Below are 27,296 nucleotides of genomic sequence, written 5' to 3' on the forward strand. Positions count from 1 at the left end.
TATCATGTCTACAGATTACAGGTTTTTTGTTTTATTACAACACAATTTACTATAATCTGTACCTTCTTTATCCATGGATATTTTAAGATCCATGTATGCACTCATGAGCTTATGTTGAACTGTTTAAAGATTTGAAAGCTACATTGCACAACATTACTACACTTTCTGCTGCCTCACAATACAAACAATAAGCCTCAAAGCCTCTGAACTACAGAATGCACAGTGACTTTTTACAACAGAAGATTAATCCCTTTCCTTCAGCATGGACACTTAAACATACTGTCAAGGTCAAACTGCAGTTCTTTAAAATAAAAAAGCGATTGCACATCAGTATGTACAGGGTGAAAAAGAAGTACTAGAAACATCAACAGAAGACTTTACTTAACATATAGATTTCTTTAGGATTTATGTTTACTGTCACTGAATCTTGTAACATGAAGTGGAGAAGCAACAGGTGAAATGTGATCTGCTGGTAAGTTAAAAGCATATCGATTACATTTGTAGAGACAAAAGTCTAGGGTTATTACCACACAATCCACATTCAGTTGGAGTTCACACAGAATTGAGACAATACTGCACAAAAAAGTCCACAGCCAACAGTAAATTCATAAAGATTGTCTCCTAGCAATTGTGGTGCCTCATATAAATATTCTAAAAATGAAATGAAACAAACACAGCAGCTTTACATGTGTTCATTCCAGGGTCACTCTTTATTTATCCTGACTTATGTTTACCTATACAAATATTTTAAGGTTTTGTATCTTACTATTATCATGGTATTTGAAAATATGTGTAAGCATTCTGAGCATTTAACTAAGGGTTGTATGCTATTCTAAAACAAACTGAACTGAACTTTACCCAAAGCAAGATTTTGCTAAATCTTGGGAAAAATTAGGATTGAAATGTGAGTGAACTACTGTACTTAATGTTAGAATTTTTAATTAGGTAGCAGACAGATTTTGTAACTGTCCTTGAAATTGCTAAGCCTCAAAACTAGAAATAACTCAAATGTGTCAGCGAAATGCACTAGCTAGATGATTGTCTTTTACTCAGTAAGCATTGTCTCATTTTCCAGAGTGCTAGTATATATTCTCCAAGCACTTGGGGGTATTGATTCTGTGTAGGGTTGCCAGGGTGAATCTAAATCTTGTAAAAAGACATTTCTTTAATTCTGGTCAGGCCAAATTTACAGTAGTTATACCAAGGATTCTGCATATGGTTTAAGACATTGGTAAAGCAGGATGCATTTGCAGTGTTAAAATAACATGAATAATTTGAATATACCTGGTGTCTTGCATGTGAGTTCCTTCTTCCTCGGCTTGAAGCATTGGAGAATAAAAAAAGAAGGTTGAGAAAAATACAGTAGTTACATTTCATAAGAATGTTATACGCATATTTATTTTTTTTTACGTTAAGATTAAGGTCTCTATAGACCAGATCTGTAGATGTATTTAACCACTACCCAGCTCTGTTAGCAAAAAAGAAAATGAATCAACACATTTTTGCTGATCTCCAATATGCAAAGGTTTAAATTTATTTGTACAAACTATTAGCTTATTTCAATTGGAAAAAAATAAGGACAGAAGTTATCTTAAAAGCCTATATTTCCAGCCTACAGAGTGTAATGTGCTCATTCTTCAACATGGAGCAGAGCCCAGGGCAAATTAGAAAATGATCATCTGCATTACACAAGAATACAGCAAAACACTTTAACTGTAATTGAAGTAATGTAGTCTATGTGCATGACTGAATAAAATACTCCTGTACTATAAAGGCCAAAGGGCTAATTTAAGGTACTGTAAGCATTAAAAAGAGCAATTGTAATATTAAAAATGTACAGTACCCTTTTCTACATAAATCATTCATTTTCAATTAAAGTGTTCCAAAAATACAGCTCATTCTTACGTGAGTGCCCTTTAAGAGTCTAAAGAAACAGTTTATTATGACAATCTAGTAAGGACAAGAGCAGCAAACCAAAATAGATCAGTAAGTAAAAAATGAAATACAGCAGATATATGACACTCTTTTCAAATTAACACTTGTAATTTAAAACAACATTTATAGCTGTTTAACAAACACAATTTTGCTCACTGGTCAGGAAGAAAATGAAATCCTCTAGTTCCTTCAAATTGGCAGATAACTCAACTTTATACTCTCATTAGAGTGTGCTGTACTCTTTAAGCATTTTATTGATTATAAAATCAAATAACATTCCATACAAGCAAGTCAAGTTTAACAACACTAGGTTAGAAACAAATCAACCCCCACTTTTTAAAATTTCATGTACGCACCCTCTGTATCTATACTATAAATAGGCAAGGGTCTGTAACTGCCACTATATTATTATGGTTTTCTGAACAATGCAGTAGAAAAGAAATCACTCAGTTCTTCATAGTTGTGTAATACAAAAGATACATGCTGCAAAATGATGTCAAAATGCAGCTTTTATTGTAAGTGTATTAGTTTTTATGATATATTTTAACTAGCAGTTTAGACTAAAAACACAGATTTAATGCTTCTGCTTGTAAATAATACTAAGGAACATTTCAACAAAATTCCTATTCTAGTGCACAGAATTAGTACAATTTGAGCCCAATTAAGTGCTGTACCAGTGTTTCTTTTGCATATTTTATTTTACAAAACATGTAAAGTGACAAGCAAAATGTTGTCAGTCAGATTTAGCACATCACTCCCCCTGTCCTGCAAAGCACACTTTACACAACTCATTTTAAATTTACCTTTAAAAATAACCTGAATGTCATTTAGAGTGCACAAGTAAACCAGAGTATCTGGAGAAAAAAAAACGGACAGTGCTGAAGCCTCTAAACTCCAAATCACGGGTTCATATTCTGGCCTGAGCGCTGTCAGTGGTTCATTTACATGCTGTCTTCAAAATGGAATAAGTTTTATATTGATACTCTGGTTTATACCTAAATTCCAAATACTTGAGGCTATATTGATTGTGGGTGTATACAACTAAGCATCCCTGCCATGTATCTGATGTTGCTGGCACAGGTTCTAACCTTTCACAGTCCTGTACAGGTGCAAGTGAGTTTACAAAAATTACTGAAGCATATATATATATATATATATATAGTATATGGCCTGCTGGGGGCACACAGCTCCATATACCCGATACAGACAGATACAGGACACAGTTTTTCACACACACAAATAACACAATATACAGCGCACAGCACTTTCTTTCCCTTCCTTCTGCCTCCACTCCTCCCAGCAATCTTTATTTCCCTTCCTCCTGACTCTGGCTCCCTATATAGAGTGAGGCAGCTCCTTTTAACACTAGAATTACCAGAGCCTACGAAAAAACTTGTAATTCCGTCCCACATTAAATCGCTTCTTAAATCCCTTCACACCTCTCCGCCAGCGTCCTTTGTCCTCTAAATGTGCTGATAAAGAGAAGCTATAGAGCTATAGCGCGTCTTTATGTGAAAACAGCCGTGTCAGTTGGGGTTGTATGGATTGATTCTGAACGCGACTAAGAGAATGAAAAGTGAATTAAAAAAAAAAGCTAACCTTTACAAGGATCATAAATTGCACCGGCTGTTACAGACTGAAATCAAATGTATGCTTTTATTCTAAAATAGTAAGACTAAGAGCAGTTTACTTCTCAAAACGGAGTGGTGCAGGATCAAACTTGCGACCTTTTGATTCCCAGGCGGGAACTGATTGTATTGTACCACGGAGGCAGTTACAATAAACGGCTGTCAATGTCGCATGTTAAGGCGGCTTTTTGTTTCTGCAGTTATATTTTTTAATAAAAGCGCAATTGTTGTGTTATATTTGTACCATTTGTGAAAATATTTCATTGATATTTTGACTTAAGGCTTCATACATTATATAGTTTATGCCTACATTTTGTCATCTACTACTAGAATATAAAAAACGTTTCTGTTTTAACAATGTGTTGACACAGATTACTGTAGAAACGGAACAGACATGAAATGCGTGTGTTCCAAATAACGATCTATTATTTCCACTCTAAAACTCCACTTCACTCCCAGATACTCAATCAAGGCATGAGCTGAGAGAAGTCCGTGCACGTTCTAAATTGGTGGGGGGATGGAATAGCCGGCTGCTCCTAGCTTCTCTTTATCAGCACATTTAGAGGACAAAGGACGCTGGCGGAGAGGTGTGAAGGGATTTAAGAAGCGATTTAAGGTCGGACAGAATTAACGAGTTTTTTCGTAGGCCCTGGTAATTCTAGTGTTAAAGAGCACTTGGAAATGCTCCAGCTGTCCTGTAATCTGCTTCTGGCAGCACTTCCAGGTCTGGTGGAAGTGCTGCAATATTGGGCGTAGCCATTCCTTGCAACACCCCCTAGCGGCGCCCATTGAACCCAACAAAAACAAGACAGGATGAATAAAGGGAGCATCAAATAAAAAATGCCTGCTGTTATAATGGGGTTTCCATACACTGCATTTCCTTGTCTTGGAGCTTCAGTGGCTGAAGCACTTAATCAACAGAAAATTAAGAACTGAAACACTTAAAAAAATTCTTCCCCTCTTTAACAATTCTCTCTCTCTCTCTCTCCTTCCCAAGAACTTGACAGAAGCTTGGCCCTAACTAGCCGACACATTCTGAGCCTTTGTCCTTCTTAAGCCGCCCCATTCACACTCTTCTGGCAAGGTAGAGTTTCTAATGCCCAAAGGCTGTTTTCAGTACAATCTGCCCTAGTACGCCTGTTCCTGAAAACCTTTTTTTAACTGTTAAAACATGTCTACAGATGCATACTTAAAGATAAAAACAAACATGATTAACATCTTATGTAACAAAAGATAATTGGATTTGATTCACTGATGCCTAAGCACAAAGATATTTATGACACTTTCTGTATAATAAGTTAGGAAACACTAGTAAGTTAGGTACCACAAACATACAAATTCTACTAATCTGCCTAGGCATGTTTTAAAAAGTGATGTACAAAAAAGTATTAGTACCTGGTTGTCATATATTCTGCTCTATGACCTATGAAAAGGGAAAAAAAGATCATTTGGCAGTCAACATTAGTTCTTATGCAAGAGGATTTTTTTACAGGTTTAAAAGCAAAATGTTACTTTATCATTGTTTGACATACTTAGTGCTGTTTATATACGTATTGCTAAGATTAAACAAAATCCTTCAAACAGTGAATTCTCTTTAATAAAATATGATTATACACACACATGTCAAGAATGTGTCATGACAATACAGAACAATACTGCACATCCTCTCTCTGACACACTGACACTATGAACTTTCAGCCAACAAATTATTCAGCAGAGGTGAGCATCTATAAAAAGCCAAATAAATAAAAAATAGACAAATAAAATGCTATCTATCTATCTATCCATCCATCCATCCATCTATCTATCTATCTATGATATAGGTACTAGATAATTGAATGTTTTCAAAAATGATTCTGCCATACATGTCTTATGTATAAGTCATGTCATTTTCTAGCATGCTTCCAGACCAGAGTCGTGGGGGTGCTGCAGCCTAACCCAGTTAGCATAGGGTGCAGGGCATGAACAAATCTTTGACAGGGCACAGGTTTATCGCAGGGCAAACACACACTCGGCCAAACACATACTAGGGCCAATATTGCATTTGCTAGCTTATGTATAAGTGTGTGTTTTAAATGTTTTTGTGTCAAGGTCATATACAATACTATATGCAAAGCCTTAAACTAACTATGGAAAGATTACTGCACCAAAACATGTTTTATGCTTTTATATATATAAATATATATATATATATATATATATATATATATATATATATATATATATATATATATATATATATTAGTAGTAGAGGTCAGGCATTTTACTGCCCCTTAATATCAGCAAACAAAGGAGCGGACTGTGTACTAAAATTGATCAGTATAGATACTGTACACACATACATGAACAAATACTTTATTATCTACAAATAAAGATATTTACCTTCTCCAAGTGTTCTTTTTAATAAGTCATGCTTTGCTTGCAGTTTTGTGATGAGATTGCTCCCTTCAAGAAATTCTCTAAATTTCTAAAATTAAAGCATTTTGATTTTATAATTAAAAACAAGATAAAATAATTCATACAATTAGAATATAGTAAACTGCGAGAATCTTTTAAGAGTTGCTGAACACACCATAAAATAAAACTGCTCCGTTTCTTGCTGGTTAGCTCTTCTCTTTGCAATGCTAGGTTTGCTGAGGTATGTTTCAGATACTGTTGATTTAACAGACTCAGTGGAACGACTATGTTGAAAACATTCAGAGACATCATAGTCTTCAATGGTCACCATGTCTTGTATTGTCTGAAGAGTTGCTTCTGTGGTTTTCTTGATCTTTAAAACAGAAAATCAAAACAAAACTGTAACATTGCCATTAAAGAATCTTTTGTAATCTAAAATGGTTTTATAGAACATTTTAAGCACAGAGTTGGATTTCATTATTAAAAGAGACATTCCAAGGAATATATTGCTCAGATTTTGAGGAGTTTTTTAATGATCACTTTTACAGTATATTCAGAGTTGTGTAGATTCTTTGGGCTTACAGACTACTTTCTCACACAGTAATTTAGTCATGTCTAAAAAATAAAATAATATGATGAATACAAGGTACAAAATGAGTAAACTCAAGAATGATGATTTTTTTTCTTTTTTGTTTTAACTATACCACCTCTACCCCCCCTCCCCCTCAACATTTTGTCCAGGCTTTCTATAAAACTATGTTTACACAACAACCTTGACACCAAAATGGGTGCTTCATTGTCCATTTGCCAGGAATGTGCTGACAAAAGTATAAAAATGGAAAATGCTTTGATTATTGAATGAGTGAAACTTTGACCTTAATACTGTAAGGGCTCACACTGAAGCCTTTGTGGGTCACTCTTTATCACAAGTCAAATACAAACCCATTTTATTTCCCACCCACCACATTTGGTAGACGTTTATCAGTTTTACAATATGGTGGCAGCTTTGCACCTAAATAAATGCATGCATTAATATGTGATCAAGTTAGGAAACATTTTTTTATTATTTAAGTTGGTTTATTAATCACATTTATGTTCTAAGGAACTGTGCCTACATAATGCCCTTGCCAAAAAAAAATATGCTAATGCTGTTTATGTACAAGGTGTTCAGTCCATAGCACAGTATTTTGCTGAAGCAGGAACCCCCCGGAAGTAAATTCAAGTATCATTAACAGCAAAAAGAAAACTCAGGTTAGCATGTTCTATCCTTTTTTTGCACCAACCTCTTCCTTAGTTAATCAGTATTTCTTCTATTTTTATTTTTATCTTAAGCCTTGGATATCAGAGATATCATTTTAAGCTTGTGACAAATCCAACATAAATACTGAGCATATTGAACTAATAATATTTTCAATCTGGATTTTCAAAGCTCTTAATTACATTTCATATTTACCTGACAACCAGAACTTCTAAATGTCCTGTTAAGAGATAGCGTTCCCATTTAAAAAAATAATTAAAAATGCATTGAGCTCTTCAATGTGGCTAAATAAAGACTTTTTCTCAATGTGATACATTTTTACTGACGGCTTAGACTTCCTATTTAATTGTTTTGGTTATAGCAACAAACATTCCACTTAATATGAGCCAGTAATAAAATTAGATAAATCATATATGGATGATTTATTTTCATCTCATGTTTCTTTTGTTTAGGTATATTCTATATGGTTTATAAAAAACCCTGAGCTCTGCTTATAGTTTCTTGTAATGTCCTAGTTATCACCCTGAAATAATCCATCCACCTATTTTCAGAATCTGCACAATTGAATTTTAGGATCCCACAATGCTGGCACCTATCATGGCAGCTCTGGGAAATGACAGGATAATTTAGATTTATCAATTTCACCAAACCCATACATTTTCAGGATATTGGAAGAAAATGGCAATTTGAAGATAAACAGCCATGTAGACATAGAGTATATGAAAATTCCATATAGGGACTGAAATGAAACCCAGAACTATGAAGCAGTGAGGCAGTACAGATAACAACTGCTCCAATATGTACAGTAGTGGAAAAAACACAATATTTATAAAAAATTAGAAACAAAATTATATGCTACCTTTAAATTGTGATGTAAACATGTCAGTCATATTAATATTCTGAATATCATGATATAACAACCAGATAAAATGTATAGATGAAGTAATAAACTGCACTGGAATACCAATTGCAATTAAAAAAAAAATTAAAACCTACATTGTATTGTGCTAATGAATGTGCTAACTCCACACAGTGGTGACTTAATAAATGCATGTATATATTAAAAGTAGGCATACTTAATATGTTTGTTAATGCAGTAAAACAAATGTTTAATAAAAGAATTGTTGTATCAGTCTTCATCTACAGCATCTTAATGTTAACCCTCTACCTCTGATCAACAAAATGAGCTGAAATGTTAAACCTGGTACAGTAGTTCAAATCATCAGTAAAACATCATTCATTCTACTGGATGAAAATATAGACAGCGTAGAAAGATTGTTTAATTAGTCAAAACCTCTCTAGACACCCTTCACTACATATGGAGTGGCAAAGCTCAGCAGATTATACACTTTAAATTGTGGAATAAATACTAACCATCTAGGAATAGTGGTCTAGAGGGAAATCTGTATGATGCATGCCTAATGAAACACAGGAAGAATATTCTTGACAGATACTAGGCTCTCTCTTTCGTTCTCTCTGCATTTATTTTCTCAACCATATTACTAAAAGTAAACTTTTTTCATTTAGAATAAATAGAAACTGTATAGAAAGCTGAAGTCCAACATACAGAGCTAACAAATCACAAATTTTTGTACCCTGATTTTAGTCCAGCACTAAATAAAAATGTATTGTTACCCTGTAAACAGCTCACAGTATTTATTTTCAAGAAAACACCACCTATAGTATACTTTTTTATTGATTCTATTTTTTTTCAAATGCTGAAATTCTACTTTACTTAATTTGTATTTTTACATTATCACAGCACACCAAAAGAGTCAATGACTGGTGGTGCACAACTGAGGAGGCTGGTGAATAGGCAGCTCTCAGTTGTATTTCATAACATAACTAAGAAAAATACAATTCACCTCAACCAAGAACAACATGGACCATAACTACGCTAAACTAGGTTTTCTTTTTGAAACATACTTCTTCACAAATTTTTTATTAAGAAAAAATATTCAATTTTATATAGTACATTTCTAATTTGAAGTGTCAGATTATTCTACATATGTACTGTATACATAATATACAGTATAATTAAAATAAAACTGTACAATAAAACACAAAACTGTATGTAATAAAAGATAATACCACAATGTGCAATATTTTACATACAGTACATGCTTGCTCATTCACACAAAACACCACTTTTGTATCTACAAATGATTATATTATATATACAAATGCATGTGCACCTATTGTGTGTTAAATAATTTTGTTGGCTTTTAGGTAAAGGAACTAAAAGCATGTTTCTTCGCTTTAGATACAAACTGTTTCCCTGCATAGTTAAAATGATAATACACTATGTGTATTTTTTTATTCAATATAAAGTACATTACATTTGCTTTCACTAAAATAATAATGATTGTAGTGTGACTCTAATCTTTTGTGTACCTGTTGGAAAATGAACATACAACAAACAAGAAACGATTAAGACATAGTGTTAAATTACTGTGCACCAGGGTAAATGGCTATAAATTTATAGTTATATCCATATGATTTCACTAGGGTACAGACCTCTTCATTCTCAATTTTCAGTGTTGTCAATCGAGATTGCAGCTGCTGGAATCTTAATATAAGCTCTGCTTGGAGAGGCTGTTGGGCACTGACTTGACAAACCTAACAAAAAAAAAACAAACAAAAAAAAATGGAGTAACAATGACCTTTAACAATCATGACATATTTAAGCAGCACAGACACAATGACATATAAATCTGGGATCAAATAAATTATTAAAGAGGCCGACAGTGTCTTCTAAACAGAAGCGTAAAAGTTCTAAAATACTGCTAAAGGCATGACAACTAACACATATGGCCTAGTTAGTCAATAAAAAGCAAGTCGACAATGTGTCATACTGTACAGGGCAATACTAATCATCAACACAAATTACATTCATTTCAGAAATGCAGGTTTACTCTGTCTTTTTTATTGCTTCAAAATGACTGGAAATCCAAAGAGCTTCAATAATGTAGTGATTAAATACTGTCTTTGATACCTGAACTGCAAGGTACATTTATTTAGTATTTAGATTGTGCAAATGTAGGTCAGAGATGTGCAGTGGTTGGTTATCTTCATATTAGATGCAAAATGAATTGCACATTGAAGTCTCGATATAATACTATACTACAGGTATATCTATAATCAAACAACTACTGTTGGCATTGATTATTGAAAGTTATAAAAAACAAAGTATGCTTACAAGATAATTGTAATTTCAAGCTTTATCCTAAATAATACTGGTACAATATTTACTGTGAAGAATGAATATTCAGCATGTACTAAAAATATACATTTTCACTACATGTAAAACATCTTTTACACATATTCTATGCCCAGTTTATACAACTGACAATGACATAATCTTGCCGTAGTCTTAATATATAAGCTGCGGCACCTAGTCTTTCAGATGCACGTCCATGGATAATCACTCTTTTGCTTTCCTTCTGTAGGGTTTCATTGTGAGATCATAATGATGTATCCTTTCTGGTTCTAATGCATTTTTCTTGGGCCAGTTTTATCTGAGTTTATCATAAGTGGAATTTATAACTGTATATGCTTGCACATGTGTCCCAAGAGTAAAAGACTACAACAGTCACTCATGATGTATAGTTGATATGCACTGAAACTGCACCTTGGGACTTCAGTTTCGTTATATAACATTATGAGTAAGGTTAAGTATAGGGCAAGATGAGTACTGAGCTTTGAAATGCAGATGCCAGAGAAATAAAAAGAGGACAGCAAGCATAAAATAGAAGAAGAGGTAGGATTAAACAGTGGATAGAAGCATACCTGTATATGGAAAGGGTAGGTAGAAATACAAAACACAGTAAGAACTCAGACCAATAGAAGACATAATCAATAACTGCAAAGAGGGTTGTTGGGTATAATAATTAATGTTAAGTTAGAATGATGCATTATATATCTAAGACAAATGATTTCTCCTGGTTGCACAGAGGGTGAGGCACAAGCATTTTTTACAAGTTAAATATTGAAAATTTAATTTAGGTTTTAAAATCTCTCCACTCAGCTGTTACTCTAGACATCAATATATGAAATTGAATAGAAAACCAGCTTGTAAGGCAAGGGGCATAAGCACATTCTTTCATGAGATTATGAGAACTCCAGCAATACTTCACATGGAGATATGGCAAGAGGTTTTCAAGGTCTATGTGCTGTAGCTTGGAGTAGTCATGCAGTCTTAATGAATTTTCATGTGTAGCTGTGCATTCAATTGCTCCAGAAAGAGAGAGAGCAGATAATTATTCTAATAGTTACTGGTATAATTTCAGGAATATACACCTTAAGGTTATGAAAAGGCATTAATGACTGTGAGCAACTTTTTGATTAATAAGGTAAATCATAAATGATATTATTGAAGCAACTGGCGCATCATGTTTGTATATCTCATTGTGTTTAACAGTAGGTTTAACATTCCTTTTTCTTCTATTTATCATATACAATTGTCAATGGAAATATAACAACACACAAAGTCTCAGAAGTATAGTCTTCAATTTTGACCATATACTGTATTATGATAAAAATAAAAATGATCTTATGCAAAAGCCAAATCACGCATTATTATTATAACATTTTTTAAAACATACACATTCAGAATTGAATACGCTCTATTTCAGTAATTTTTAACTGAATTAGGCAGTTGTATTTTGTTGAAATACCTTTTAACCATTCTAATTAATATTACATTCACATCTATAAAATTGAATTATTGCACATTTTACCATTTGCCACACTAACTTTGCAGTTAAATGTAAAGTGATCAACTAGTAATGTTTCTCATTCTTTCCTTCATACTTCTAAACAGATTTATTTCATCTCCTTAGGATGACAATCATTGAATAGGCAGCAACTTTGGTAGGACTTTTTGCCTAATTATGACATAATAATTTGCAGCTAGAAAACAACCCTATCACACAATAAAAAAGAAAAACCTCACTGCATTGGTCTACACTGTAATTAATATTGCCTATAATGATAGCTTAGAACTGTAATTAATACTGTGACACTTTTGTGAGACAAAAATCACATACTATTAGAGTAGAAATGTCATGTATCATTTAAAATACATCACATTTTGTACTCTCAGATTGTGAATATGAAATACATTAAATTAGTATTTTCCTCACGAAACTACACAGATTTGCACACCATGTCAGATTATGTAGAAAAGGACAAAACCCTCCAAGAACTGGCACAAAAAAAGAATTTTTATCTGCAAGTGTAAATTTGCTCAGATACTACCTCAATAAATTGTTGATGGATTCAAACTGTGCGGGAACTTAATAGATTTCCTACTTTAAATTAACCTATGGCAAAATACACCTTCAAAAAATAAAGTTTAAAACTTAAAGACAAAGATATTTCTTAGCAAGCCAAGAAACTGATTATAACAACAGGCACAACACCATTTAAAAATCATTGAAACTCCATTGGCGCTCAGTGTAGTTCACTGTACAGAATGGAGGGAAAGCGAAGCTAGTACTAGTTCTGTATATCCCTATAAAATTGTCAGGACCAATAGGGACTAAATTAGACTTTTCTGTCCTATATTCTAAGTGTAAATCCAATAATTTATTACAGGAATATTAGGTCCTAGCTGGAGTGAAGTATGGTAATGGCAGCACCATATAATGGTGATGCTTTACAGCTGCACTAACTGCTACACCAGTCAGAAGTGATGAAAAGATTCACAGGGAACAAAACAGAGACATATCACAATAATAAGACAAAAATAGTCACAAAATGGTTTGGGTTAGCCACTCCATACAGTGGTGTGAAAAACTATTTTCCCCCTTCCTGACTTCTTATTCTTTTGCATGTTTGTCACACAAAATGTTTCTGATCATCAAACACATTTAACCATTAGTCAAATATAACACAAGTAAACACAACATGCAGTTTTTAAATGATGGTTTTATTATTTAGGGAGAAAAAATCCAAACCTACATGGCCCTGTGTGAAAAAGTAATTGCCCCCTTGTTAAAAAATAACCTAACTGTGGTGTATCACACCTGAGTTCAATTTCCGTAGCCACCCCCAGGCCCGATTACTGCCACACCTGTTTCAATCAAGAAATCACTTAAATAGGAGCTGCCTGACACAGAGAAGTAGACCAAAAGCACCTCAAAAGCTAGACATCATGCCAAGATCTAAAGAAATTCAGGAACAAATGAGAACAGAAGTAATTGAGATCTATCAGTCTGGTAAAGGTTATAAAGCCATTTCTAAAGCTTTGGGACTCCAGCGAACCACAGTGAGAGCCATTCTCCACAAATGGCAAAAACATGGAACAGTGGTGAACCTTCCCAGGAGTGGCCGGCTGACCAAAATTACCCCAAGAGTGCAGAGACGACTCATCCAAGGGGTCACAAAAGACCCCAGGACAACGTCTAAAGAACTGCAGGCCTCACTTGCCTCAATTAAGGTCAGTGTTCACGACTCCACCATAAGAAAGAAACTGGGCAAAAACGGCCTGCATGGCAGATTTCCAAGACGCAAACTACTGTTAAGCAAAAGAACATTAGGGCTCGTCTCAATTTTGCTAAGAAACATCTCAATGATTGCCAAGACTTTTGGGAAAATACCTTGTGGACTGATGAGACAAAAGTTGAACTTTTGGAAGGCAAATGTCCCGTTACATCTGGCGAAAAGGAACACAGCATTTCAGAAAAAGAACATCATACCAACAGTAAAATATGGTGGTGGTAGTATGATGGTCTGGGGTTGTTTTGCTGCTTCAGGACATGGAAGGCTTGCTGTGATAGATGGAACCATGAATTCTACTGTCTACCAAAAAATCCTGAAGGAGAATGTCCGGCCATCTGTTCGTCAACTCAAGCTGAAGCGATCTTGGGTGCTGCAACAGGACAATGACCCAAAACACACCAGCAAATCCACCTCTGAATGGCTGAAGAAAAACAAAATGAAGACTTTGGAGTGGTCTAGTCAAAGTCCTGACCTGAATCCAATTGAGATGCTATGGCATGACCTTAAAAAGGCGGTTCATGCTAGAAAACCCTCAAATAAAGCTGAATTACAACAATTCTGCAAAGATGAGTGGGCCAAAATTCCTCCAGAGCGCTGTAAAAGACTCATTGCAAGTTATCGCAAACGCTTGATTGCAGTTATTGCTGCTAAGGGTGGCCCAACCAGTTATTAGGTTCAGGGGGCAATTACTTTTTCACACAGGGCCATGTAGGTTTGGATTTTTTCTCCCTAAATAATAAAACCATCATTTAAAAACTGCATTTTGTGTTTACTTGTGTTATATTTGACTAATGGTTAAATGTGTTTGATGATCAGAAACATTTTGTGTGACAAACATGCAAAAGAATAAGAAGTCAGGAAGGGGGAAAATAGTTTTTCACACCACTGTATGGAGTGGCTAACCCAAACCATTTTGTGACTATTTTTGTCTTATTATTGTGATAGATAGATAGATAGATAGATAGATAGATAGATAGATAGATAGATAGATAGATAGATAGAAACCTGTGTTCTTCTGCTAAAAAACTAAAACTGCTAAAGAGATTATTATTAAAATTTTCAAAGATCACTAAAGTATCACTGCAGTGACATAAAAATGAAGAGAATATATGTCATTCTGTGGTCTAGTCAGTGGTCTGACCATCATCCAACCACTAAAATGTGTGACAAGAAGTTTGTCCATCAATATTCTCTAAAAAAATTGAAAAAACCAGGGTCATTTTTCAAGAAGTAATGAACAGACATTACTTCATCATAATGTGCAAATATGAGGCGCATACAGGCTATTAGCAAATACAGCTGTAGATATTAATTCAACAAAGTATCGATGTTTGGTGACTAATATTTTAAAGGAAAAAAAGTTGAAAAATGTATTTTCTTCTTTCCAGCTATCTCACCTGGGAATCAAACATTTAGCTGTGAATTATATAATCACCATATCAATACCAGACTGTGACTCCTAAACGTAAAAATAGTTTTGAATACTTTTTCAAGATGCTGTGAACACATTACTGCTTCTTTTTGACCTCATACAAAATGGTAACAAATACGTCTTGCATTTGTGCATATGTAATTCAGATATTATAACTGTAACTTATACCATGGAAAAAATTAGGACATGCTCTTGCTACACCTTTGTTTATTCCTTCATTCCAGTAATCATTGCTGGTAACTGACCTCATCTCCCATGTGTGACTGAAATTCAAATTTAGCAGGAGGGCAAAAAGCAGTAGGATACATTTCCATAAATCTTTGTCGATCACTACGGGGGTCTAAATTGTCAACAGCATTTTCAATAATATCTAAGCCTTCATGTCTTGATGTCTCCAAGTTATATTCTGCTGACAGATATGTCCGAAGAGCTCTGTTGAGACTGGCATGATATCCTAAATCACAGCACTGCAAGAAAAGACAAAAACAGAAATAAAACAGACTCACTTTCACTGTAACATATCTGCTTTTTGAAATAGTTTAAGAATTAACATAGATGGGAATAAGCCCTGTGGAACAGATACATAATTGCCTGTTACACTCCAATCTTTGTCCAATAGGTACTGTATACTACAGTGGGTCCAAGTAGTCTTTCACATGATATAATAATTAAATAATATGTTTTTCAATACAAATAATAATAATCATATATAAATAAAAGTATATTATATAACAATCATATAAATTAATAAATAATAATGTAAATATTTTAGTAGACAAACTGCACAAAAGAAAAATGGAAATTAACAGTAGCCATTAATCAGTGCTCAAAGGAACTAGCATGTCTAAAAGCAAACTTTATCTAAAGCCAGGGGCTTTTAATTGACAAACAATAGGGAAACATAAAACTGCAATAGATTTCACTGGAGTTATGGCAGTTGCATCTTTTGACGTTACTTTATTATACCACCATGAACAACCCTGCCTGCAAAAGGCTTTTGAAAATAATAGAATTATTTTTTACACCCATTATGTGTAACATTTGGGACACCTTACTATATTATTAGGTCAGTTTCAAATTATGCAGCCTGCATCCTGGCATTCCCTAAATTTAATCTCAGCATTTTAGAAAGAAGATCTTCTTTATTATGCTCCTTATCTTGAAATTTACACTATTGAGAATAGTAAAAGTTATTTTTACCAACACAGCCACTTAAGAGCAGCATAAAATAAACGGATAGTAAAGAAGACTAGATTATTCTACACAGATTTAGAGAAATGCATAAGAAAGTGCTTATTCAGATTCTCAATATTGTGATAAATTTGACTCTCTTTCTTCAAAGTAATAAAATACTGAGAACTAGGTGCCATATTGCAATGGTGACTTTACTGTTTTTAGCTGTTGAAATACAACACCCCTACGGTTTTACAATTAGCTTTATTTGGAACAAGTAGATACCCATATGGAAAGTAACTATTAACATGTATTCAATCATTTCAAAATTCAAACTAGCATATGTTGAATCCCTTAAAACCAGCACAAAGAAGAACTGAATACAATTTGTAAATTCACATATTTTGCTGTCATTATACCCTTAGTACACAAGTATGGCTAGCAAACATTCTGAGATACTAAAATTATGCCTAGGTTTTGTTTGATGTACTTGGTGGCTTTTGGCATGAGAAACTGTGGCATACATTTAAGAGGGGAAATAAATGTATTCAAAAATCATAATTGAGAATATATATTATTTATATTGTAAGTTAAGTATATCTTTCACTAACCAATTTATATGTTGTGCAAATTGTGTGCTGGGATTCAGCATTTAAAAGCTATACACTATGCTGATGACCACAGCAGATGATTACAAATAGATCAAATGCATATCTTTCTCCCAGATAAAAAGACAGCATGACTGCACTGATGAGAGATTTCGAAGTAAAAAAAAATCCATTTGGTCTGTAATTAAAACATGTAACTGCAACTTCACTTCATCTAAAATCTGTGGCTTTCTTAGACGCCTAAGGGCATAATTTTTTTGCCAGAATCTAAAAAATGTGTGTCAAAAACAACTGACTATTTTGTGAGTGAGGAAACACAAATCCTGCTCACCATATGTCTCATGAATTTTAGGACCAGAATATTAAAATCACACTTTTCCTTTATATTATACTTTACTTGTATTCAAAAGATATAACAAAATTTCAGTTATCTGTATAGATTTTAACCAAGCCATATGATATGAAGGTGTTAGGTACAGTAGCAAATAATTTTTTAAAACAAGCCGAAGGCCAGGACTTATTATTTTAATTAATTCTCATAGCATGATCTCAGAATAGTGACTAGCAATGCATTTCCTCATAGCTTCTCAAAAAAATCAGATATGGTATATTACATGTACATGTGAATGCGTTCCTTATTTCATTACTGTACAAAGAAAAAAATACATTTTACAGTATTTAATGATTTCTAAAAGTGAATCAAACATAGGTTGTCATAATTTCTCTTAATCTAGTTAACCACTTAATGTGGTTTTGTTTTAACAGTGTGTGTAAGAGCCAATCTTAGAAAAATAAAGTTTTGAGTTAAACTCATATTAATGTTTGCTTAATTTGAATAGAATATAAATTTCTTTCATAGTCATAACTTATGGTATAGTCTTTTCCCCCTATAAGTTAGCAAGAGATAGAACCTTCCTACTGTAACTGAGAAACAGTGTGATAATAAGCTCAGATGTTGTTTAGAACAGGTCCCAGTACATAGGGACTTAAAGGGGTCATTTTAAACTTAGAAATGGGATAAGCATACAGTTTTCTGACCGTTTTGAAATGGTTCAGAAATGTTAATAGTAACGATTTGAGATGTAACAAGATTAAGCTTAGAATTGAACTTTTCTTAACATTAATTTTTCCTTTTTTGCTATTTTAATTTTCCTTTTTTGTGTGAACTGTTTTACTTTCAAACTTAACTAAACTTTAAAAAACGAAGATATTTTGTCTGTGGAATCATTTCTGCGCGTCCGGCTTTTGTTGAATCCCATTTGTTGAGTTGAAGCTGCTGAATTTGGTAATTTTGGGAAAACGCAGCTACAGTGTGCTGTTAACAATAAAAGTATATTCAAGTTTTTGAAACCTTTTCCATATATTTATCTTTTCTCTCCATAGGCATACTGTATGTCTGTTCCAGGAACTTAAAATGTAACCACTAAAACATAAATGCTATTCTAAAATCAAATTAATAGAAAAAAACAACAGAAGATAGAAGGCCATGGGATTTCTCTTTATTTATATGGCTTAATTGGTTATTAAATTACATTATGTTTATTTTAAATTACCTTTCACAACTTATTGTATCCCACAAAAGGGCCCGATAATGAAAATTGTCAATTAATTGTTTTTCATTTGATTTGTGATTCATTTTGTTGAGTGATTTCAGGAATGAAGTTAAAGTGGACTGTTACGCCGACTTTTAAAATGTCTGATTAAGGAGAGTTTTGAAAAATATAAGGCAGTAGGATGTAAATTACATAAGTACATTGTAAAGTTGCTTGTCTATCCCTAAAAATCATATTTTTTGAAAAACTCAGCCCTAGTGCACTATATGCTGCAAGGTATCATAAGTGTGGCTCCTGGCTTCTGCTTGTGCATACTCCAATGATGTGTCCCAAAGGTATTGCAAATTACCTTATGGTGAACTTCTATTCCAATTACCACATTCCATCTAACTTTACAAATGCATGAGAATGAAATCTGTTGATTAGGGAGGAAACTGAATTAAATTGAGTTTACTATTATAGATTTGGAATATTTCAGAAACTTGTGTTCCTATACTTATGCCATGAAGCATTATGAGCGTACAATGTGCATTTATTCTTCAATGTATACCTGATGATTTTTACTTTAGGCATGAACATACCAGCATGGCCTGCTTTTTCTCAGAAACTATATCTCTCAAAATTTCCACGTACACTGGCTACCTCAAGAACAATTCACAAAGTTTTTTTGCTTACTGTGTACTTGAGCAAAGAAACAAATACACTATTAAATGTGCTAAATAAGTGTCATGTCTATGGCGTATCATCAGTAGTGGATTACTGACTTAAAGTATGCATTATTTATTAAGCATTTTGGGATTTTAACATGTGAATGTTTGGTTAACCGGTAACTGTAAATGAGGGTGTGTGCAAGAATAGACATTGTGAGGGACTGGTATTCTGTATGGGCTGTTTCCTATTATGCAACTGATACTGCTGGCATAGGTCCTCAATTGGATTAGGTGAGATTGAAAATTTTCTGTTGTTTTATGAAAATCCATAAATGATGTTACCAAATTTTCATGACAATGTTTACTGTACCTATTACAGTCTATTAATACATAACCCTTAAAACAATGCAAAACACATAGTTTACAATTTAGTTAAATCAGTAAAAAAGCTTCCTTAATTTTCAATATGGTTCAACACTATAAAAACACTTAAAAAACAAAGAAACTCTTTTATAAAATGAGTAGAATTCCTTTGAAACACACTACACAATGGACAAGCGTGAGTGATAAATCAGTTTATCCAAGACACAGAATGAATTTATTGTTGTAGAATGAAATTTAAAAAAAAAAAACATGTAGGCTAAAAAGAAGCAATAACATTTGAAGAAATTTAAACATAAAACATAACTTTTCACAAAACATGCAAATCTGTTAATGCAAAAGAAAAAGAGAAATGTGATTTTGTATCAAAGTATTTCCTAAAGTTAATATCAGAGTATCAGAACCATAGAATTTTTAATTACCTGTATGCCATAAAATGGCTTTGGTCATACATCAACTCTTACAATAGAATTCATAAAAAGCATACTTTGATTTATAAGAAAGCAACACACATAATACACAGTTACCATTTAAAAATACAATGAAATCAATCCTCATAAACAGAACAGTTTTTCATAGGTTTACAAAGCTAGATTTTAATATGTGATCTTCTTTTATATTCCAGATGATATCCACTGTAGATCCATTTAATTGACAGGGAAGTCATCTTCTTGATTTCAAACATCTTTTTTATAACCATGAAAGCCACTAATTTGCATAGCCTGAAGAATACGGGAAAGTAATGAACTAATTAAGGAAATGCCAGCTGCATGGCCTGTCACAATACCAAATGACAGTAGAGGTGACACCTTTGAAAGTTTAAGGTTTACAGATGTCAGAATTAAAAAATTATACATGCATTTTAGAATCATACTAATTTCATTAATATCTAGAGCATACTCTATTGATCATACATTGTTTGCACTGCTGCCACTGTTCTCTAACCATTTAAAGTGGCAGTTATTTCATAAAAATTTAAGGAAAAATTAAGATGCATCAATAACAAAATGTCTGCCTTCTAATATTAATTTTGCAAAATGCATTATTATTATTTCGCTTCCCGGGTCCTCCCTGCGTGGAGTTTGCATGTTCTCCCGTGTCTGCGTGGGTTTCCTCCGGGCGCTCCGGTTTCCTCGCACAGTCCAAAGACATGCAGGTTAGGTGGATTGGTGATTCTAAATTGGCCCTAGTGTGTGCTTGGTGTGTTTGTGTGTGTCCTGCGGTGGGTTGGCACCCTGCCCAGGATAGGTTCCTGCCTTGTGCCCTGTGCTGGCTGGGATTGGCTCCAGCAGACCCCCGTGACCCTGTATTCAGATTCAGCGGGTTAGAAAATGGATGGATGGCATTATTATTGTGCTCACCATCAGGTATAGACTTATTATTATAAGGGTGTTTCAGCCTTACTGAGAAAAAAACACTTCCAAGTTTAATATTTTATTTTTATGCATATATGGAAAATTATTAACCAACTAATATATCATATGATTCATGTGTTATTATTTACAATTATTTATATTGTTGACTAAATGTTTTGAATTCTTTAATTGTATCAAATATGTTATTTAAAACACTGCACGTACTACTACTGTATTTACAGTATCTTTGTCTTTTAGTATTTTTTGTACTATGCATTTTTTTCTTTGTTACATATAGGGTATTATCCATTTATTCCATTTACTGAAATTGGACAAATAGCACAGCTAGTCCCATTAGAATATCTGGATGGTAAAAATGTGTAGGGTCTATGCATACAAATACATACACATGCATGCAAACAACGTTCATAGCAAGCCAACACCATGAAAACCTAACCACTAACAGTCTAGAAGAGGAGCTAATTCCACACAAATGGTTATCTGGATGTCTCCAAGAGCTATGAGACAGCAATGTTATCTACTGCAACAACAACAACAACATTTATTTATATAGCACATTTTCATACAAAAAGTAGCTCAAAGTGCTCTACATAATGAAGAAAAGAAAAAGACAAAATAAGAAATTAAAATAAGACAACATTAGTTAACATAGAAAAGGAGTAAGTTCCGATGGCCAGGGTGGACAGAACTACTACACAGCCCTGCTACCTTATACATAGAATAGTAGCTATGCTTAAAGTATGTATTATTTTATTAAACATTACATACTTACATCAATTAAATCTGACAGGTCGTGAATGTAAAATTTGAAAACTGAGGCATTTGTTGCCTCCAAAGTCAACAGATATTCATTCCTGGCTTTGATAGATTTCAACTTGTTTTCACAATATTTAGCTTGACGCTAGAAAAAAGAAAAAAGAACAAATTACATGCTAAAACTGGTTGTTTCAGAAAAATATCAAATAGTATATATTTCTGTGAAAATTTGACATACTTTTTATTTTAGCTTCCTTTTGGAAGGCAAAAATTACAGTAGAATGGACATCAACATAGTAAGTATGTGAACAATAATATTCAGTATCTACATTTAATCTTTAGTTTGCTGAGATAACTGAGAATGACTATAGAAGAACTTTGCATGCCATGTCAGTTGCATTGAGAATGTCAGAAACTTCACACACCATGAAAAACATAAATCAGAACAAAAAAGAAAGCATATGTTTTGTCGCATACAATGTATCACCTTAGCAAATCACACCATCTACTGATGACATAATCATTAGTTCCAATCATGCTTTATATTAATCTCTGAGGATAAATCTATTCTCTCCATATAAGTTTCCACAGTAGGGTAGAAGCTTTCAAAGTAAAGTATAAAAATATGAAAAATAGTATTACAAGGTGGCCAGATCTCTGATTACACACAAGCACAGTAATGGTAAAGGATACAGTACCATTTTCAAGGTAATGTGCATTCCTCAGAATCTAGTGCAATCTATTGTGCAGAAGTGGAAAGCAAATAAACCTATTGCTATTCTGCCTACATTAAGCCATCCAACTCAATTTATAGAAAAAAGGACACATTTTAGAGAAGCTATCCTTAGGTCAAATGTGACTGTGAATAAGTTGCAGAAATCAGTGACTGCAACTAAAGATCATATTCATGGAACAACAATTTCTAAATCGTTCCACAGAGTAGGTCTTTATGCAAGAGTGCAAGGAAGAAGCCTAATACCCACATGTCCACATTAACAAAATGTCATCTGTAAAATACAACAGATGTGATGGAAGGTCTTGTGACTTAAGGACACTTTGTAGTCTGAATGTTACATGTGACACAAATGAAATTTACATAATTACTAGCTCACAATATCCCTACAGTAAAATATGTAACTGAACTGAGCAGAATACACAGAAATGCTCAATTAATCCTGAATGTATGTGTGTGGGGATGCACAAACCAGTGTGTTTCTTTGTGCTGGTCATAAGTCCAGGTAAATGGTGAGTGTTATGTCAGGAAAGGCATCCTGTGTAAAATTTTGCCAGATCAATACGTGGACAACAATACATATTTAACAACGGCTACCACCTGTACTGTTAGCCAACAGTAAGCTAGCCGAAACTGGACCACTGTTGGCCATAAAAGGAGTAGAAGAGGGGGAGGGCACATCCAAAGGCAGGGGAGAAGAGGAAGGTAAAGTGGAAGTGAGGATAGGAACTTTGAATGTTGGCAATATGACTGGTAAGGGAAGAAAGTTAGCTAATACAATAGAGAGAAGGAAAGCTGATATATCATGTGTGCAAGAGACCAGACAGAAGGGTAGTAAGGCGAGCTGTATCGAGGGCGGGTTCAAATTGTTCTACCATGGTGTGGATGGGAGGAGAAATGGGGTAGGGTTTACCCTGAAGGAACAGTATACCAAGAGTGTTTTGGAGGTGAAAAGAGTGTCGGATAGAGTGATGATTATGATGCTGGAAACTGAAGGTGTGATGATGAATGTTTTTAGTGCATATGCTCCGCAAGTATGGTGTGCGATGGATGAGAAAGAAGATTTCTTGAGTGAGCCAGATTAAGTGGTGGAGAGAGAGTGGTGATTGGAGCAGATTTCAATGGACATGTTGGTGAAGGGAACAGAGGAGATGAGGAGGTGATGGGGAGGTATGGTGTCAAGGAGAGCTTCTGTATACAGAAGGTCAGATGGTAGTGGATATTGCAAAAAGGATGTACATGGCTCTGGTGAATACATATTTTAGAAGAGGGAGGAACACAGGGTGACATACAAAACCAGAGGAAAATGCACAAAGCTAGATTATATCATATCCAGGAGGGTCAGTTTGAAGGAGATTGGAGACTGCAAAGTGGCGGCAGGGGAAGGCTAAAAAGAGTTGCATTGTGTCTTTGTGGACTTAGAGTAAGCATAAACAGGGTGCCTAAAGAGGAGTTATGGTATTGTATGAGGAAGTCGAGAGTGGCAGAGAAGTATGTAAAAGTGGTACAGGATATGTATAAGGGAAGTCAGACAGTGGTGAGGTCTGTGGTAGGAGTGACGCATGCATTCAAGGTAGAGGTGGGAGTACATCAGGGATCAGCTCTAAGCCCTGTCTTTTTTTGCAATGGTGATGGTCAGGTTGAAAGACGAGATTAGACAGGAGTCCCGGTGGACTATGATGTTTTCAGATGACACTGAGATCTGTAGCGAGAGTAGGGAGCAGGTCGAGATATGTTCTAGAGAAGGAAGGAATAAAGGTCAGTAGGAACAAGACAGAATACATGTGTGTGAATGAGATGGAGGTTAGAGGAATGGTAAGGATGCAGGAAGTAGAGTTGGCAAAGGTGGGTGTGTTTAAATACTTGGGATCAACAGTGCAGAGTAATGGGGAGTATGGAAGACAGGTGAAGAAGACAGTGCAGGCAGGGTGGAATGGGTGGAGAAGAGTGCCAGGAGTGATTTGTGTCAGAGGGGTATGATGGGTACCAGCAAGAGTGAAAGGGAAGGTCTACAAGAGGATAGTGAGACCAGCCATGTTATATGGGACGGAGATGGTGGCACTGACTAAAAAACAGGAGACAGAGGTGGAGGTGGCAGAATTAAAGATGTTAAGATTTGCTTTGGGTGTGACAAGAATGGACAGGTTTACATTAGAAGGTTAGCTCAGGTTGGACGGTTGAGAGACAGATGCAAGTTTGCACTGATTTAGATATGTGCAGAGGGGAGATGCTGGGTATATTGAGAGAAGGATGTTAAGGATGGAGCTGCCAGGAAAGCGGAAAATAGGAAGGCCTAAAAGAAGGTTTATGGATAAAGTGAGAGAGGGCACGAAGGTAACAAAGTAACAAGGTAACAAAACAAGAGAAAGGAAGATATAGAAAAAGATGATCTGCTGTGATGACCGCTAACAGGAGCAGTCGAAAGAAAAAGAAGAATAATAAGAAGAGACCTGAATGTATGTACCAGTAACCAGAAATGAGGGAAGTATGCTGTGATTCAGTAAGACAATAGACAGAGTAGCAGTGTAGGCACTTAAAGCAATGCAACTAAATGCATCTGTGTTAGATCTACTGTGCATCAATGTATCGATAGAATTGTATGTCAAATGCAGCAACAAATTCTACTCATAATTTTAACTTTCCTTAGAATGACAGATTATCCATAAACAAAAAACACTGTAGAAGGTCATGTGAATAAATGTTAATAATGCCAAACAGGCCCAGTCATCAGGACAAATTTTAGTATCAATGGTACTTGTCTACTTTAGTGTGCCAAATTTCAGTATGTTTCAAACTGTAAAAATTATACTAGGAACATGAAGGTACTGTATATTGAGCAATTATTTCCCTCCCATAGGAAACAAATTCTGGTTTACTCTCCTCTAAAGAGATAACCTAGCTGAACACTGCATCAACATAATATCAATCCCACTACATTTCTAGCCAATCAGTTTAACAATTATAACATATTAACTATGCCAACATACACAGAGACAGGGCGACCATGCAACACAATAAATGACTGAAGACATAAGTCCATGCGTCACATTTTCTACCAGCAAAAATAAAAATGTTTTCAAACAGATTCAACAGTCTCAGACAACAGCAGATAACAGCAAATAAACTATAATCCAAATGGTTACCTTTTCCTTCATCTTTTCAATTTTCTTTACAGAGCTTCGTCTTTGGTGTTTATCCTCCAAGCGAATATTGAAAACGGGGTCTCCTGACCTTCCAATTTGCTTCTCCTCTTGTTTTTCTGCCTCTTTCAGTTTGTACTCTGCACTCACACTTTCTGTGTGGTACATATGGTAGGTTTTCATGACCTGTAAGTAACATCTCTAATTAACTAATACATTTAAAGAAACCTCTTTCATATTCATTTTTCAATTCATAAGTTGTTTACAGTTTGTTGACTTTATCACTGAAATCTCAATGCATGTCAGCTTTATACACCAAAAAATCTGGCTTAAATAACATATTTTAGTTATTTCCTTTATTTAATTTCATCATACTTTCTAACAGAACTACATTTTAGAAAAAACTCTTTTGAACTTTAAAAGCTAAAAACAGCATAGAAAGAGGCTTATAAGAGCTATGAAATTCACTACACACCGTAAGGATACAGGTTTGAACTTTACCTATGCCTGACTGTTCCACTCTAAAATGTCACAATGCTTGTATTAAACTGTAAGAATTCATGTTACATATTATTGTAATGTACACATAAACACTTTGGATGAGTGTTCAGCTTGAAAGAAGATACAACAAAAACAAAGAGAGAACATACTGTTTAAACACCATAAAGGTGATGACTTACCTACAAATCCAAGCTGGGAATCAAACACTATGAGGCTCAAAAACTACTTTCAATGCCAACATGCTTCCAAATTTATTTTCAAATTACCAGATTAAGTGTAAATAAACTACAAAGAGTCAAAATAAAAGGTTACAAAATCGATATCTATTCATTTTCTTCAAAAACTCAATTCTGAGTAATCATTTCAGAATACTGTACTGTTATTTCACTCCTCAAATTTAACAGATAGCTTACTTATGAGACTCAATTAATAAACTAATGAATATATCAAGAAAAACATAATTGTATATCTAAAAATTTATATTAATTTCACTAGTTAATGATAATTCTTAAATTTATTTCATTTGTATGCAAATGGTTAATAAAAATTTTTCTTGGAGAAATTGTCATATATTAGTACACTCATCACAATATTTACATTGTTCCATTGAAGCAACTCTATTAAAACATGAAAAACACCAGGAGCCTCATGTATAAACGGTGCGTATGCAGAAAAATGTTGCGTAAGAATGTTTCCACACTCAAAACACGATGTATAATACCTAAACTTGGCGTAAAGCCAAGCACATTTCCACGGTAGCTCATACCCTGGCATATGCAAGTTCTGCACTCAGTTTTAGAGACTGACGGCACCCAGCGTCAAAGCAGTGCTACTGTTCCTGTGTGGTTACCCTTTCTTTTTTAGATTCACATACCTGACGTGGCTTTATAAATACACTGAAATTAACCCATATTGTTTACTAGTTTGATGCATCTGATTGTAATTAACCTGTAACAATATAATGGTCCACAGAATGGTAAAACTATTCTAGATGTAATAGCTGCTTTAACATTGTTACTCTCGCTGCACCTTCTTCTTTCAGCTGCTCCAGTTAGGGGTTGTCACAGTGGATTATCTTTTTCCATATTACTCTCATTGCACCAATCGGAGTATTTATATCACTGTATCTGAGTAAGAATCACAGCTGTACAGCTGCTGATCAGAAAGAGAATTATTGGTATACAGCATTAAGCACATGCTGCCTCAGCCATGCTGTCTATTGAACTGCTCTCATATAGCAAACGCTTTAGAGCCTTTCCTGTACTGACCTC

General features: G+C 34.4%; 1 protein-coding gene across 1 annotated transcript in view; it reads right to left on the reverse strand.

Moving 5' to 3' along the window:
- srgap1a (SLIT-ROBO Rho GTPase activating protein 1a) overlaps nucleotides 1–27,296 on the reverse strand; it is a 250,898-nt gene that overhangs the window by 72,421 nt on the left and 151,181 nt on the right. The window contains exons 5-12 of the mRNA XM_039760840.1: nucleotides 25,528–25,710; nucleotides 21,668–21,796; nucleotides 15,400–15,621; nucleotides 9,736–9,837; nucleotides 6,136–6,333; nucleotides 5,946–6,030; nucleotides 4,959–4,986; nucleotides 1,285–1,318 (exon numbers count right to left, since the gene is read on the reverse strand). Of these exons, the coding sequence (XP_039616774.1) occupies nucleotides 1,285–1,318; nucleotides 4,959–4,986; nucleotides 5,946–6,030; nucleotides 6,136–6,333; nucleotides 9,736–9,837; nucleotides 15,400–15,621; nucleotides 21,668–21,796; nucleotides 25,528–25,710 (981 nt within the window). The remainder of the gene's footprint in view (nucleotides 1–1,284; nucleotides 1,319–4,958; nucleotides 4,987–5,945; nucleotides 6,031–6,135; nucleotides 6,334–9,735; nucleotides 9,838–15,399; nucleotides 15,622–21,667; nucleotides 21,797–25,527; nucleotides 25,711–27,296) is intronic.

The sequence above is a fragment of the Polypterus senegalus genome, chromosome 8 (assembly GCF_016835505.1).
Source record: "Polypterus senegalus isolate Bchr_013 chromosome 8, ASM1683550v1, whole genome shotgun sequence".
Classification (NCBI taxonomy): Eukaryota; Metazoa; Chordata; class Cladistia; order Polypteriformes; family Polypteridae; genus Polypterus; species Polypterus senegalus.